Below are 17,369 nucleotides of genomic sequence, written 5' to 3' on the forward strand. Positions count from 1 at the left end.
ACTGTTCTACTAAATGCCACCTTCATAATTGTGTCTCTTTATCTTCAGGAATTCTGCAGCAGAGTTTGCTGATCGAACCGGAGAGCTTGGTCTCCCTCAACCTGCTCGTGGCGTCTGCAGTGTCTGCGTTCACCATCGGGGCGGCGCTCTCCGGCCTCGCCGTCTGCTGGATCATGGCCCACAAGCCCACCAACCGTCGCCACGGCACCTCCTCCCAGTCCTCCATCCAGCGGCGCGAAAGAGGCTTGCTGAGTAACGGCGGTGGGATGGGAGGCTCTGTTCTCAGCGTGACACGGCAAGGAGGCGGGGAGCGCCCTTGCACTCAAGGTGGGGAAACCCTGTTTGTTATGCCCAATGGCTGGGTGAAGTCAGGGGAGCTTGACCCGGGTTTCCTGCCAACCCCGGAGCACACGCCGCAGCAGAAGCGCAGAGGCCTACGACTGTCTGACTCCAACTCTGGAGGGTGGGACACCAGCCAGACGTACCTGGGTGGAGGCTCTGTGGGTCTGGGTTCACCTTGCCGCATCCCCCCGTCTGTCTATCTGACCACCAGACTCTTCCAGCAAGGGGGAGGCGGGAGACACGGCGGTGAGAGCCGAGGGAATGACACGCCACGCCAGCACTACGTCTGCCTGAGCAAGCAAGAAAAAGCAGTGAGGGGGACACCCAAAGCCCCTCTCAGGAAGTCTGCAGGAGAATATGTGTACCCCATGACCCCCCAGGACTCGCCTGAGCGCCGGAGGGTGGTCTCAGCACCCAGCGCCCCCATGGAGTACGGCGAGCCGCTGCCTTTGCGTTGGCCAGCCCCGGAGGGATACATCCTCAGCAGCCACGGCATGGTCCCCGTCCCCCTGCCTCCACCATCCATGCCAGCTCCCAGCAGCCAGGCTTACGTGTCCCAGCAACACACCCCCGGGCTGAGCAGGGCTCTGCTGCGAGGGGCCCTGGAACGAGGGGAGCTGGGCGAGCTGGTGGATCTCAGCCAGCTGATGAGCAAGAAGAACTGCAGTGATAGGACTCAGGCTGGCCAGTGACTCTTGAGGGAATGAAGCGGACGCGAGCTTCTCCATGTTCAACACTCTCTGTTTTATTTACATAGCTCTCTCTTTTCTCTCTCCTCCTCATTCTGTCTATTCCCCTCTCCCTTCCTTTCTCTTTTCCCCACATCTTTTTTTGTCATTCAGCCCCTCTGATCTCCCCTGTCAGTCTCTCAGGCAACCCCCCCACCCCCCCTCCCCGTCACGCCCCATGATGAGTCTCTCTTTATGACTGGCTGCTGGGTCTGCCACTCATATCCTGGCTCACACTAATTGGTCAGATGGACTGAGGTTGTTGCTGTGTCTGCATTGCAGAGTTGCCTCTCTCCTGCTACTCAGCGGCAGCAGGAGGAGGGAGGAAAGAGAAGGAAGCAAGGAAAGAAACAAAGAAGGAAAGACTGAACGGGGAGGGGGGGCAGAGATGACAGAGACAAAGATGGACATGGCTCTTACAAGCTGCCTTCTCTGTGCAGAATAACTAAGGCTGCAGAGCCAGTCGAATACTGCTGCAGGAGTGGGATGCTCTCCCCCTCTTGGATAACATTAACAAGACTGCCACCCATCTGTTCCATGCTATATTACCTGTTGGTCTGATTGCCAACTAGGTACTTGAAGTGAAATTGCAAAATCTGAATGCCGTAAAAGTATCTGAAGCTGCAGGCGACTCATCGGACAAAAGACTGAAGTCAATCTGACTGTAAACACAAATCTAATGGAGGACGAGGAATCTTTCTCTCTGTCTCTTTTCTTCTTCTCTCCCTCTTTGCTGCACACACACAGTCGACGCTTACATGTTTTTGAACAGGTGACGGAGGGTATTTAGTATTCTGTGTGTACAAGAAGCACGACGTGTGTGCCAAATGCCTCGAACCTGTCTCACGGGGATATAGGACTATAACTCACGTCGTTGGAGAGCAGAGTGCAGGACTGAAATGTCAGCACTATTTCTGCCAACCGCATGCTCTCTGTAAATGACGGCATCTCAGCCGTCCATCGCTCTATTCGTTTGCCTCCTCCTTACACTCCATGTACTCTTTAATGACCAATAATTCCACAAGGACGTCGGGGGAGATTGCACCCGAACGCTGGACTGACTGAAAAATCAGAGCCAGACAGGAAGGAAGGAAGAAAGAGAGGATTTAAAGTAAAGGCACTGCAATATATGAACACCGTGTCCTTCACTGTCACCTTAGGGTTTTTACACACACACACACACACACACACGCACACATTCATTAATGCTGAATTATAGAACACAGTCAGGTTTTATTGGGCAAAATTTCCCCTTAAGCCCACAGTGGGTCAAGGTCTCGCAGACGTGATACAGAACAAAGTGACAGTTACAGTGGCAATGACTGAAACCTGTGGCCTAACTCGAAGCCAATAGGGGTAATGGAAATGTTCCCAGCAGGCAAATGGGACTATATATTCAGCCCATCAAAGTGTCCGGTGCCATGAAGTGGTCGGCGATTAGATCAACACAACATGGTGTGAGTGTGTTAGCGCGGAGATGGAAGTCATAAAAAGAGACAAGATAAAGAAGACAGAAGTAAAAAGCAAGTAAGACTTGATGAGATGACGTGCACCCACGACGACTGTGGAAAATAATGAGAATTTGCTATAACTGACCGGATGACTTGATTTTCAGTCCTGGTCAGTGGCGGACGAATGAACACTGGTTTGTGCTGACCTTGTGGTGAGCAGCAATATATGGTTTATCTGTACATAGTAAACTTTAATTTAGATAATGTAAGACAAACAGTAACTCCAAAAAAATGATATCAGGCACTAGCTTGCAAACAAAAATAGACATTATCATGTCATTATAGCTATTAATGTATGAAAATCTGTTTTCATATGTTTCATATCGACCTGCTCCAAGATTGAAATCACCAAGATGCTTAAAAGGATACTTCACCCACAAAATGACCATTTGTATATCAGATAGTCACACCATGTTGCCCTGAATCTCAAGGAAGATTTTGTTTTTCTCTCATGCACCACGGTAAACGACGAACATATTGATCCATTCATTGCTTGGGGACAACGTCTCACAACAGCCATACTATCAAAACATCTGTTTACAAAATCTCACACAACTTGTGCAGTATGTCCAAGTCCAATAATCAAGTCATGTGCTCAGCGCTTCCAAGTGGCGACGTCCAGGGCTGAAAAATGAAGCCAAGGTAGAAGTGCCAAAAACTGCAGTTCCTCTAATGGCCACTAGATGGTGGCTCTAAAAGTGAGTCTATCCTTACAGACCTCCATGTTAGAAATGCCCAACTTTAGAGCAGATATAAACATGCTTACAGTCTAGTTTTGTTCTCTAAAGCTAACGTTAACATTCATGACTGTACGGGGGGGAATATTTATATAGCTAACCTGTTAACATTTTATTAAGGCTTAAAGTTACGCATGATTAAGTGTGGCGCTACTTGAATGACAGGCTGTCTGCCAGGCATTGCTTCAGTCTGGGGGTGCTTTCAGACGTGGAGTTGTCTTGCTTTGGTCCGAATCAGTGACCAGTTTCATGTTCTCACGGCAGCATTTACAAGTGGACCACATAAAATGCCTCCACGAGAAAGCTACACTTGATTGGTCAGGATTTCCTGGAAGTAAACCAAACGTTGAAGAAGACTACACTTGCAAGATAAATGTGACACTTTCTAATGTCACACTGGAGGGACAACTACGCAGGTTGATTTTAGCGCTGCTCATCGTGGACTATATTGCTGTCATTGTTCATTTTAGTCAAACCATACAGTTTGAAAACGAGGCGCGGCTCCAACTAAAAAACAATGTTTTGATGCATTGGATGTGTTGAATGTGCATATTAAGGCAGTACAGGAGGAGGTGCACATTAATAATCCTCCAGGACTGTAACATGCTCATATTTAACCCAAACAATGTGTCATGTGACTGCAGTTGGTTCAGATCGAGGTCGGAACACGTTCTCACCACAAACGAACCGCACCAGAGTTCATTTGTTGTTCATTGTTTTGATGTGTGATTGCTGTGTTCACACCTGCCTAAACAAACTGCACTTAGTGGGCTGTTAGGAGGAGGAGGAGGAGGAGGAGGAGGAGGACTTTTGAGAGACTTAAGAGTTTCTTAAGGAGAGATGAAAATAGTGGAAAGCTCCTCCAGTCCAAATATGGTCAATGCTGGCTCCAAAAAAACCCAAGATGGCTTCCCAAACACATGCATTTTGGCTCACCACGCGCTGTGCGTGGGGCAGCAGTGCTGGAGAAGGCCCCAAAACAGCCCAATATGATTAACTTAACTTACATGAACTCTTCCAGTTAAGCCCCTCTCAGACACAATCCAGTTTAAGCTGCATTTGCCGCTGGTTCAGTGCACACAGTGAGCTCGACAAGCGCTGCGCTCACAATTTTAGGTTATTATTACAGTTATTAAAGCAGTCAGTTGCCCCTGCTGAGCAAAGTGCTTCAAAACGTAAACTCATTCAAACATACTTGTTGCAACAATAGGACAGGAAGGTCTAAGTCAGTGGTTTACCAACTGTTGGGTTGTGGTCCAAAAGTGTGTCAATGGACCACAAGTGACTCACAAACGTGTCAAGTTTGTAAAAAACACTTTATTTTTAAGTACAGTGAATTTTCGGCACAAGGGTTTTTCTCTGAAGTGCTGTTCAAAGTAAAAGTGACTAAGTGCAGAGTGAGTGACTAAAGGCCAATTTCCACCAGATGCGTTTTGGTTACGTCTCCGCTCCGGCACGGCAGCTAGGATTCCATTCTAGTCAATGTGTGCGTTTCCACCAGCTGCGGCTGTGCTGCGTTCCGGCTCCGTCTCAGCTCCGGCACTCCGGAGCCCTCCGGAACAGATACGCAGGACTTCTATTTTTGCCGGACGCCGGAGCACAACGAGATGTCTTCCGGCGGAGCTACACCACACCGCACAGCAAACGCAGCCGGTGGGTATTGACGGACGGCGGAGCATGCAGCGGATAACCAGCGCTGCCGTTCCGCAACGGACACGCATCCAGTGGAAATCCAGCGTAACAGACAGCTACTTGACTGAGACAGTAAACTAGCACTACAACATGGCCAAATGTCAGTATGACACTGAATGTATTAAACTGTGGACACTGAACTAAGTACTAAGGAGAAACGGTCTAAGTGGTCTTGCTGTAATCAGCACCATTGCAGAACTTGCTCAGAAGCTGTAATATAATGACCTCATTTATGACCTTGCAGCAGGTAATGCAGACGTGTGCCTCTGTATACATGATGTGTATGTAGAGTGAAAATTGTGGCAGTGAGAGCAATTTGTTCAGAAAAGCTGCTCCTCCACACTCTAGCGATGATGTCACCACTCTAGCTCTGTCCCATAGACACCCATTATAAAACCTGAAAAGTGTGAAAAACATGAAAAGTAAACTGTGATTTCTTAAAAAACATACTAGATATCAAAATGCCCATTTGGTCCAATAAAGTCTGGAGTCTTGTGAGCTGTTTAAACTTTAACTCATTTTCCTACATGAGAGTATGGCGATTTGGTGTGGCCTCAAAGAGGAGTGATTTAAAGTCGATTTCTCGGCGATCTCCAATCATTTCGAATTAGATATTTTATAGTTTTTTCACGAATTTTGTAAAAACCACGAGGCAAATCTCTGAGGAAAGTCATAGCACACCATTCGTTTTTCACATGTATTGTTTTGCCTGTGTGTTGGCAACGCTGCGAGACGAGTTTCACGGCGAAATTTATACGGAAGATGAAAAATAAGAAAGAAAGGCGACAGATTGTATATAGTGGCCTTGCTCTTGCACAGCAATATCAACCTTCTGTCTATTGTATTCAAGAAGCTTGCGTTTGGGAAGTACTTAGTATATGACTGGATAAATGACACTTGGATCATACTGCAGGAGTTGTGTGAGAGCTTGTAAAGTGATGTTTTGGCATAGCGTTGCTGTTGTTAGACGTGGTCCCTGGTCAATCATTAAATCAATATGTTTAATTTTCCACAGAGGCGCACGAGTAAAACAAAGTTTTCCTCACAAATTCAAAGTAGCATGCCATGACTCATCGATTTACAAATGGTCATTTTGTGGGTGAAGTATTCCTTTAAAACTCCTCTTTTTTTAACATCTGTGTGCCAAAACCATGAATGATTTACCGATGCCTGATTACTGAAGCAAAAAACTGAGAGAAACTTGTTTTAAAGTGCCATGAAGACCATTTCAGTCAGCAGTGCACCTCGTGTACTGTGCACTCACTTACTGCAGTATACTTGTAATATGTATGCCTTTGACCTTTACATGCTGAATGTGATATATTATTTTTTTAATTTAGATGTCGGCTTGTACTGTTGGAATTGTTTGTTTCAGCTCCCCCTGTCTGTCCGGATGACGCTGAATGCTACCAGCAGTGTTTGAGGGTCTGTTTATAAACTACTTCCATGCCACACTTATGTACTGTAAATATGTAAGAACGAACACTTTGTCATGCCTTTTATGATCACACTGCAATGTATTCACCGATGCCATGACATGAGCCGTGTTTATTCCAGAATGTGTAATGATAATGATTTATAAGTAGTTCATAAACAAACCTTCAAATGGACTGAGAAGCTGCGAGGGAACACTGTGTATCTCATTTCCTGTCATATCTGTCCTGATTCTGGACTTTTTCGTCTTGTTCTGCGGTCTAGTGATTGTCCGTCTGTCATCGTCAACCAACTGCCATACTGGGAGATCTTGAAAATACTCGTCAGCATCGTGATTGAATGAATGTACTCATTATTTTTTTTTGTTGATAGTAATTATACTGTGCAGTAATAAGGAAAAGCACAAAAAACTTTTTCTGTTTTTGTTTTTGCATTTTGAAAAGGAGCTGTTCTGTATCGTGTGAATAGTGTAAATAATCACCCTGGAGGTCGTTGATGCTCTTCTGAGACAGGACTGTGTTTGAAGTGTGAGGTTTTTTTCTCTCTTCGGTGACAATGCTGTGAATAAGATGTATGTACAGTGTTTACGTGACTTTGGCTGACTGCTGAGCTCAGCTGTTTCCTGTTATTAGAGTAGAGTCGCAGGCCTGATCTCAGCCAGAACTGAGCCTTCTCATTTGACTGATGCCTGCTGAGGTTTTTTTTTTTCTCTTTTCTTTCCTTTTTTTTTTTTTTTTTTTTTTTTGCAGTTGCTAAGATACTGCTGTTATAATAACCATCGATCTTTGGAGTACTGCTATTAAATGGCATTATATAATTGACTGCTAATGTTGTCGAGTGTGGTTCCGAATGCACCCACTGAAATAAATGCATATCATCAAACGCGTGCCCACACATATACACACATTTACAAACACAATTACGTTACTTCACAGCAGTCTCAAGTGATGCCATTATTGCAGTTTATTTTCTATAAAGGAGACACATTTGTCACCAGGTTGGCAGGTTCAGACTTCACATCAGCTTCAGAGCAGAGACGCAGCGGAAAAATCTCTCAAGGATTTACTCTCCTCGCCACAAGAGGGAGCTGGACACTGGCCTTCATTTCGCCTCTGTGAGGGAGTGAGACGCTTGAACTCCCATGGGTGCCTGGCTGTGCATTGACTGGACGTTGTCTGTCTGTGCTGCTGAGCTGGACGCAGACAGTAGTTTTGTTGAGAGGTCTGGGGCAGAGATGAGAATAGCCCTTGTTCTCTGCTTTGATATGATGCTTTGAACATCACACAGAGTGCAGTAAGGTCAACAAAAGGTTGAGTGAGTTACATAACAGATATTTATATCCCACAACACACACACGCACACACACACTTATGCCCATGAACATCCCTAAAGCAGCTAGAGAGTTTATACAGCAACAACTATATACAGTGCTCAGCATAAATGAGTACACCCCGACAGATATGTCAGAAAGCCTTTAGTTTGCTTTCAGAGTCAACATTTTCTATGGGATACTATACTACAAAATACTCCCGCAAATGTGGGCCATTGATTGCAAACTAGATTTGTTAATTTGCACACACAAAAAAATTAATTTTCCTAACAAATTCATTCAAGACCATGTTGCAAAAGTGAGTACACCCCAATGAAAGTCTCAGGAGCTAAGCTAAAGTTTAGACTACAACAAGAATTCAACCACAGGTGCATCTAATTACTCATTAAACAGGTGTGCAGCAGGCAGTTGACTATAAAACAGCGTTACTTAACAAAGAAAACCCCTTCTCATTTCATGCTGTCAGCAATGGCACTACATGGAAGAGAAATGTCACAAGACCTGAGAAAGAAAATTATTTCTTTACACAAGCGAGAAGGCTACAAGAAGATCAGCAAAGCTTTACTTATCAGGCAGAATACAGTAGCAAAAGTTGGCCGTCCACGGAGGTTAACACCTAAATAGGAGCGTCTTCTGATGAGAAGGGTTGAAGAAAATCGCCATGCAAGTTCACTGCAGTTTGCTAAAGTAGGTTGAAAGCCAAACTGGGGTGGCTGTTTACCGTGGGTGTTGTCCACCACGAAGGAAGCCTCTCCTGAAGCCCATGCACAAAAAAAGCCCACCTAGAATTTGCCAGGGCCCATGCTGAAAAAGATAAAGACTACTGGGACTCTGTACTCTGGAGTGATGAGACCAAGATAAATGTTTTTGGAACTGATGGTCATACAAAATATGAGATGTAGTAGTTTTTGTTGTGGGGTGTATTAATTTCTGCCTCAACTAATTTGAGTAAAACTGAAGATTTTCTGATCTAAGTTGTATTATTAACCTTACTTTCATGTCATGAGTTAAACAAATGTTCTATAAAACTCAGTGTTACTTTTCAAATGGGGTGTAACCATAAATCAATTAACCCACTGGGAACTGATGAGTCACATGAAACTAGCTGGAAAGTTCATTTTTACATGTGCAACCATTGGACTCTAGTGTTGTCTGCATTGTGTTGATATAAGGGGGCCCAGACCGTGGATATCTGTGGAGGCGATCTCCGTTTATTCCAGACAGCAAGAGGTGAAAACAAAATCCTCCGTCAATTACAACCATATTAACTCCAGCCCCTCTCCCGTGGAGCACAACAGCAAAAGGGCAGCCATGTTACATTCAGTTCAGTACAATAAAACACAGAAAACATACCTGACAGCACAAGGGGAGAGATAAGGCAAGAGAGACCACTTTATAGGTGGGGTGCCCCCAAACGTGAAGGTAGAGGTACAGAAACTGAGTATCAGATGTTCCACATATTGACTATGGAGGCCTCAGTGTGTCAGGTAATAACAACTGAAACACATCTTGTGTAATTATAACATCCAAATGTACATTTTACTTTGTTACACATTTTACTGCTGTATAATTGACCCTGTTACACACAGCCTACAATTCATTATAATAAATCAGCAAGAAATGTCAAATACAAAAGTGAAGTCAGGTAATTTTGCGACATCAGGAAAAACAGGACAAGTTACAGACAAATATATGATTTAATAATTAAATTAACATCGTAAACATGCAGGCGACTAGTCAGCTAATGCCTCTAAATGACGACTATTGGTCAACTAGGAAAATTCTTAGTCGGGGGGCAGCCTTGCAGCAAACATTTGCATTTACACTACAAAAGATATGTGATCAAATGCATCTCAGACCACCTCTGCAAGTGGTTTGAGTGATCGGATCACAGTGCGTCTGTATGGTTGTTTATTTAGCGCTGTCCACTTGTGATCAGATCACCCAGGATGCATTTTAACACACAGTATAAATAGGCTCCCCCTACTGTACGCCGCCGTCCCTCAAACGCCACTCCTCCAGACTGTGATGCAGGTTTATGTCAAAAATGTGAGAATATTTATTCATTTTTAAACTCCCTCCAGAGGCACATTACACAGGCTAATTGGTACTCCTCGTGACCTGTAAACTGAACATGATGCGTAAGATCAGTGGAGTACCCCTTTAACAACATCATTTATTTTATATCACGCAGTCTGAAATAATTACACATAACTGCTTGAACTCCCACAGACTTATGAATAAAACCGTTTCAGTAGAAAAAAATAACTGATGGAGTCAAAGCAGCAGTTTGTGGAGGCGATCCATTCAGCCACAAGTAAAAACATGTGTGCAGGTAAGTACACAGACTGCCAGTTTGGGGGTACTTTGGAAAAGTAGTTGACAAGAAAGCTGATATGAATCGGCGTATAGCAGAAGATGAACACAACCATGTTTGTTGTTACTATGCCAATGGTGCTTCTCTTTTCCTCTGACTTGTTATTGTCCTTTAACAGAATATAGATGATGCGGCTGGAACAGAAGACGATGATCAACAGTGGAGTGAGGAAGCCTAGAAGTAACAGAATGACTAGAAATTCTGGTTTAAGTGGTAAATTTTTACATCTTTCATAACAGGTCCAGAGTTTTGGAGGGTAATTGTCCTTTCGAAATACAGCACATACTGTCACAAGAAGTCCCCATAAGACCAAACACACAGCAAAGGCTATCTCTTTCCTCTTCCTCCATGACCTGGCCTGCAGTGGGAAACTTATAAGAAGGTAACGTTGGACACTGATGGCCGTTGTGGTCATGATGCTGGCGTACATGTTGATGAAATGTATGAAAATGAGGACAGTACACAGGACAGTCCTGGGCAGACAGAAGAAGGCATCCCAGACCCTAAATGGAAGGAAGAGGATGAGGGCAGAATCAGCTATGGCCAGGTTGAACATGTAGACGTGGGTGTCTGTCCAGAAGTGCCGTTTGGCGATGAAGACACGCAGAGCCGAAGCATTGACAAGGAAACCCAGGAGGAACACAACACTGTAACCCACACCCTGAAGGGGCTCCACCTTGCAATTAGAGTTGGTGATGTTGGTGGTGTTGGTGGTGTTGGTGGTGTCGTTGCACATACTTGTCTGTAAAAAGTGTCCAGATTGAAAAATGATTAGTATGTTAGTTTAAAGAGGGAATACATATTGAGATGCAACTCCAAAGAGACACATACTGTTAATGACTATTCAGTAAAGCTTACAGGATCTCACTGTATGTGAAGGACAGCTTCACATATTTTCAAATCAGTCTTACAACAATGCTCACATGCCCATATGTACATCTAAACACTTTTTGCTCGCTGTAATCGTTCTTCCTGTTCAAAGAAACCTCCAGCGATTTTACCATAGACTGAATAAAAACATTGGACACAGCTGTCGTTACATCCCCCATTGCCTCCAATTTGACATTTTGTCTGTCATAATCTTGGATTTTTGGAGCTGTAGAGGAGCGAGGGGTGGATCTGAGTCATAGGCCCTGACACACCAAGCCACAGCTTTCACAAGCCCCTTTTACACTGCCAGATTTTCCATGAATGTTGGGCCGTTTTGCCGGCAAGCTGCGAGTGTTTAGACACACAGAGCTGGATTAGCGAGTTGATCTGAGGTGCCCAATTTTCCGCCTGGTGGGTAGTCATATTGGCTGAACCCTTTAGTTTAAAAAGACAGAGGCGGCCTTCCACCACGGGAGGGGCTGTTGAAGACTTGTGGGAGGAGCTGCTGATGACACTGCACGTGCAACCCACTGGCGGTGGATAAACAGGAAACAGTAGCATGAGGGAAACGCAAACCTGACAGACACTACAGTAAAGATGAGCAACTGGGGAGACAAGGAATTGCGCACCCTCCTTGCCCTCACAAACAAAGAGGCCATTAACCGTCAGATGACGGGGACGGTGAAGGACGGGCCGATTTATGAGAGAATTGCCGAAGGACTGACCAGCCGCGGCTTCCCTCCCACGTCACTGTTTACGTCAAATGCTGAGCTACACGTTTTGTTACTTGCTCATGAAGGTCCATGTCTGGTGCGGCTTAGCATGGGACGGCGTGTCTACACTGACAATGGAAACAAAAATCGGCGCAGCCAAGAGTGCCAATAGAAAAAGGGTACACAGGGACATGAATTGGGCACCAGAGGGTCACCAGTCTCTGTACAAACCAAGTATGGCACGTAGCTGGTAGCTGGAGAGCTGTTAGTTCGCCTCCTGTGCACTGACGAGATGCCCTCGAGCAAGGCACTGAGCCCCCTCACTCTGACATCTCTGCACTTAAGGCATGTTTAGGTCCTGTTTTTGCATGTGTGTGTATTTCCGGGCTGTGTGTATATGACAACAGAGTGAAAAAAATTGAATTTCAGTTGTTCATTCAGTCATCAGTCATTTCCAGTTTTCCTCTTTGAATGACAAATACAGACTATGTTAGCCTGCTGCTATGAAAAGTTATTTTCTCCTACACAGGTGCAGGACCTATGTGCTAGGTGGTCGTTGGCTGTAATCTTTGTGGTGTGTTCAAGTGCAACTGTTTAGCTGAGACACACGCAATGTGAAGCAACACAACACTTAGCCTTCGTCGCTATTAGTTCTTTGATGTAGGTTTGGTGTGTCTGAATCTACAGAATGTGGTGACACTACGCAGACAGTAAGCCTTTATGAGATAACTCCATGCCCAAACTTTTTTTTTTCATTTACAAACATCTCCACGACCAACGGATGCTGGCTCAAGCGACGTTACTCGTGGCAAAATCACTATGAAAAATGAGAGGATATTAATTTTGAAAAAGTTTAGAATAAGTTTTTGCACAAAAGCTGTTCTGTGGACTCCCCGTCGCTTACGCTGGAATCTCAGTGAAGCATCTCTTCATGACCAGTGAGGATGAGAGCAATGATTACAGCAACTGTTTCAACATACATATGAGCGTATGAGATTTAAAAACCGTGAAGCAATCCTTTAATTTTATATGACATAGTTTCTCTAGATGGCATTGCTCTGGCCTCTAGCACTACCGTAAGAAACCTCGGAGTAACATTTGATCAAGATTTGTCTTTTAATTCTCATTTAAAACAAACCTCACGGACTGCATTTTTTCATCTGTGTAATATTGCGAAAATTAGGCCTATCCTGACCCGAAAAGATGCAGAAAAATTGGTCCACGCTTTTGTTACCTCAAGGCTGGATTACTGTAACTCCCTATTATCAGGTAGCTCTAGTAAGTCTTTAAAAACTCTCCAGCTAATTCAGAATGCAGCAGCACGTGTACTAACAGAAACTAAGAAACAAGATCATATTTCTCCTGTTTTAGCTTCTCTGCACTGGCTCCCTGTAAAATCCAGAATTGAATTTAAAATCCTACTGTTAACTTATAAAGCTCTAAATGGTCAAGCTCCGTCATATCTTAGAGAGCTCATAGTGCCATATTATCCCACCAGAACACTGCGCTCTGAGAACGCAGGGTTACTCGTGGTCCCTAAAGTCTCCAAAAGTAGATCAGGAGCCAGAGCCTTTAGCTATCAGGCTCCTCTCCTGTGGAATCATCTTCCCGTTACGGTCCGGGAGGCAGACACCGTCTCCACATTTAAGACTAGACTTAAGACTTTCCTCTTTGATAAAGCTTATAGTTAGGGCTGGCTCAGGCTTGCCCTGTACCAGCCCCTAGTTAGGCTGACTTAGGCCTAGTCTGCCGGAGGACCTCTAATACACTGGGCACCTTCTCCCCCTCTCATGTCCTGTTACTGCATCTTGCTAACTCGGCCATTCTGGATGTCACTAACTCGGCTTCTTCTCCGGAGCCTTTGTGCTCCACTGTCTCTCAGGTTAACTCATATCGCAGCGGTGCCTGGATAGTGTGACGTGTGTAGTTGTGCTGCTGCTGTGGTCCTGCCAGATGCCTCCTGCTGCTGCTGTTATCATTAGTCATTAGTCATACTTCTACTGTTATTATGCACATATGACTATTGTCACACATGTATACTGCCAGATATTAATATACTTTCAACATATTGTACCACAGTAGCCAGAACTATAACTATAATATTATTACTTTCAATAATGTTGTTGTAAGCTACTGTCATTACCTGCATCTCTCTCTCTCTCTCTCTCTCTCTCTCTCTCTCTCTCTCTTTCTGTCTCATTGTGTCATATGGATTACTGTTAATTTATTATGCTGATCTGTTCTGTACGACATCTATTGCACGTCTGTCCGTCCTGGAAGAGGGATCCCTCCTCAGTTGCTCTTCCTGAGGTTTCTACCGTTTTTTTTCCCCGTTAAAGGGTTTTAGGGGAGTTTTTCCTTATCCGCTGTGAGGGTCCTGAGGACAGAGGGATGTCGTATGCTGTAAAGCCCTGTGAGGCAAATTGTGATTTGTGATATTGGGCTTTATAAATAAAATTGATTGAACTGAATTGAACACTGTATGAGAATGTTATCCTAGCAGAAATCACTGTGGCGATTATCATTCAGCAACTGACAATAATTTCCTCTCACATAAAAGATGAACTCCTGACTCTGCCCTTTTTAAGTCATCACTTCCAAAGTATTTAAAAACAAACCATAATAAGAGTTATTTCTCGATAACCTCATCATCTATACGTCACATCCACACACAGACACAGACACACACCCACACACAGGATAATGCTGTTTCCTGAGTGGTTCTTTGACGTAGGTTGAGATTCTATATCGCAGTGCAGTGCAATGCAAATAAACTTTTTAAGGCCCTCTGTGGTTCTTTAGAGGTTCTCCTCCTTCCCCAGTTAACAACACCCAGCTGAAGAACCAATGCAGAACTTTTTAAGCCCTCATATCTGTCTTGAGAGTTTCGGTACTGGTTCCTCAGCTTAGTTTAGTTTAATGTACTGGGGAAAAAGTACAAACACAGCATTAAAACAGCCTACAAACATTGAACTTTCTAAGGGTAACACATTAAAGGGATAGTTTGGGTGATGTATGAAGTGCTTATCTATAATCAGTGTATTACAAAAAGTAGATGGCGGTTGGTGCAACCTGGGTTTGGAGGCTAAGTGGAAGGAAGCAGCAGCAAGATGTGTATCAGCCACCTAAAAAAGGCCATTAAACATGTGAAACAGGGAGTGCCTCAAAGAAGTTGCCTTGGGCCTCTTCTGTACTCTATTTTTACAAATGACTTTCCTCTTGTATTAGAAAAAGCTCATATGTCAATGTATGCTGATGATTCAACCATTTATTTAGGAGAAACAACAATTGATGATTTAAATATAAATTTAAATCAGGAAATGAAATTGGTGTTGGATTGGATCAATAGTAATAAACTTGTCTTAAATGTGTCTAAAACGACTAGTATGGTGATTGGAACAAACCACTCTTTGCGCTCAAGTCCAAATCTTGATCTTAATATAAACAATGTATTAATTAAACCGGCAAATGAAAGTAAATTGCTGGTAGTCATAATTGATAATAAATTATCATGGGACAAACAAATACAGAGAGTAGTGATGAAAATGGGTAACATTCTGTCTGTGATCAGACGATGCACAAAATATTTAACACAACAAACTATCAAATAAATAATTCAAGCTTTATTTCTTTCCCATTTAGATTATTGTTCTGTGGTTTGGTCCAATACATCATCGGGTAATATCAGAAAACTGCAACTGGTTCAGAACAAAGCAGCACGTGTGGCTCTTTCTTGTGGGTTTTGGACAAATGTTACAAAGATGCATGAATGTCTATCTTGGCTTGATGTAAAGAATAGACTACTGTACTTGTTGATGGTTTTCATGAGAAATATTATCACAACAAAGACGCCATTTATGTTTTACAAGAAGTTATCTTTTAGTTCAGAGACACATAATTATTCTACGAGACATGCTGCTAGTGGCTGCTTTACTTTGTATAAATCCAGTTCGTCTGTGCAGCGTACGGTAATGTATAGGGCAATGAAAGAGTGGAATTCACTCCCCAACTACATTGCAAAATTGAAAAATGTTGATAATTTCAAAATCAAGCTTAGAGAATACTATTTATCAAGGAACTTTAGTAATTAACTTAATATTTTCTGAAGCGCTTTTCACAAGACAAGATTAATTGTTTTAATTATTATTGTGTGGCAAGGGCATTCCTGTAATGTGACAACATTGGAGACGATGATTCAGTATGGAGCATGTATTGTACGTTTTTTGTTGTTGTTGTGTATTTGTTTATGTGTATTTGTCTTGTTATTGTTTTAGTGATTTACTGTATGTATGTTTTGTATTGTCATGGGAAGAATCATGAAGACCCCAGGAAGAATAGCATATTTTCAATGGCCTTTGGTTGTTTGTAGTGGTTTTAATATTTAGGTATTTTATAATCTTTTGACATAGGCAATTGTTCTTACCAGTGTTATTCTGTTTTATATTTCTGTTCATGTTATATTGCTGTATATGTGTGTGTCATTCTTGTAGTTTGAACAGCACTGTGGTCGACTGCAGTTGTCTTTGAATGTGCTATGTAAATGAGCTTGATTTGATTTAAAACTTTGCTTAGCTTCCTTTGGTGGCACTCCAAACTGAAGGCACGTCAACTGACACCTGCTGTAGGTAATACACAGACTATCGATAAGTACGTCATACAGCCCCACTTCAAAAACTCAGAACTACCCCTGTAAAGCAGTGGCGCTCAACTTTTTTGCCAGCCATGGGCATGGGAATATTCTAGGTTTGAAAAGGTAACATATAGTGTGTCACAGTAAGCATTTAGTACAGGATTCTGAATCTTTAAAGCCAACATTTCATAAGTAATGTTTAATAATCATTCATATTTTTAAGTAAAAGTGTCAAAGGCACTCTATAGCACCCAAGAAATGGGCACCATATAGCATCAAAACAGGTTCCCCTATAATTACAAGCCAAAAAGACACCTCTGGGTACTGTTTAGCACCAACAGTGGAAGACAGAAAAACAATCATCAGCTTTGAGTTGCTTCACAATGATCCAATAAAAAACAAAACTTACCAAATGAGCTTGTTCACATGAGCGTAGACCGTGCTTAACTGATTGTTAAGGTAGCTGCACCAGCATATCTATGTCATGACACTGTGAGAGTACGTGTGAAACTCCTCCACCTCAGCCTCATTTCCTCTCTTTTCAGTACACGTCGGTCAATGTGGCTAAAAGAGCAGCAAGATTAGCACAAGCTACTGATACAGCAGACCACAGAGACAGTTCCCTTGGTAGTTTCACAGTGACGTTACTCGGCTCTGCAGTGATGCATTTGGAAATAGATATACAGTACATGCATATGTGGGTGAGGTGACCCTCTTTGTTACAGTCATGAAATGGTGGCTGTAATGAATTTAAGTGGAACATGAGGCATGTTTCTATCATTACATTTCTTCAACACACTCCGCATCATATTGTACAACGTTTGTGTTTTGAATGTGAAACCCAAGTGTTCATTGTCAGCAGCGGTGTTGAAGATGGGAAACAAAGCCACTCTGTGATGGAGGTGACACTGGGAGGTCAAGAGCTGCGCCGACAACACCACTCTGGAAAAGGAAATTACAAAATAAATCTTGTCCTCGCGCAATGAGCGTGTTTGAGAGCACAAC

General features: G+C 43.3%; 2 protein-coding genes across 2 annotated transcripts in view; one reads left to right on the top strand and one right to left on the bottom strand.

Annotated features, from left to right (window-relative positions):
- Window positions 1-2,563, top strand: part of LOC117272465 (semaphorin-6B-like) — a 45,428-nt gene extending 42,865 nt beyond the window's left edge. Inside the window, exon 17 of the mRNA XM_033651408.2 lies at window positions 49-2,563. Coding sequence (XP_033507299.1) covers window positions 49-1,034 — 986 coding nt within the window. The 3' untranslated portion in view covers window positions 1,035-2,563. The remainder of the gene's footprint in view (window positions 1-48) is intronic.
- Window positions 2,564-9,858: 7,295 nt separating this feature from the next.
- On the bottom strand, window positions 9,859-16,909 carry LOC117271408 (G-protein coupled receptor 55). The gene is made up of 2 exons (XM_033649539.2): window positions 16,774-16,909; window positions 9,859-10,893 (listed from the first exon to the last, which is right to left on the bottom strand). The coding sequence occupies exon 2, from the start codon at window positions 10,885-10,887 to the stop codon at window positions 10,009-10,011; it is 879 nt and encodes a 292-aa protein (XP_033505430.2). The 5' UTR covers window positions 10,888-10,893; window positions 16,774-16,909; the 3' UTR covers window positions 9,859-10,008.
- Between the last annotated feature and the right edge of the window lie 460 nt (window positions 16,910-17,369).

This window comes from Epinephelus lanceolatus, chromosome 12 (genome assembly GCF_041903045.1).
Source record: "Epinephelus lanceolatus isolate andai-2023 chromosome 12, ASM4190304v1, whole genome shotgun sequence".
Classification (NCBI taxonomy): domain Eukaryota; kingdom Metazoa; phylum Chordata; class Actinopteri; order Perciformes; family Serranidae; genus Epinephelus; species Epinephelus lanceolatus.

What these genes read in the sequence shown, in the direction of transcription:
- LOC117271408 (XM_033649539.2), bottom strand. Translation starts at nt 10,887, where the DNA reads ATGTGCAACGACACCACCAACACCACCAACACCACCAACATCACCAAC.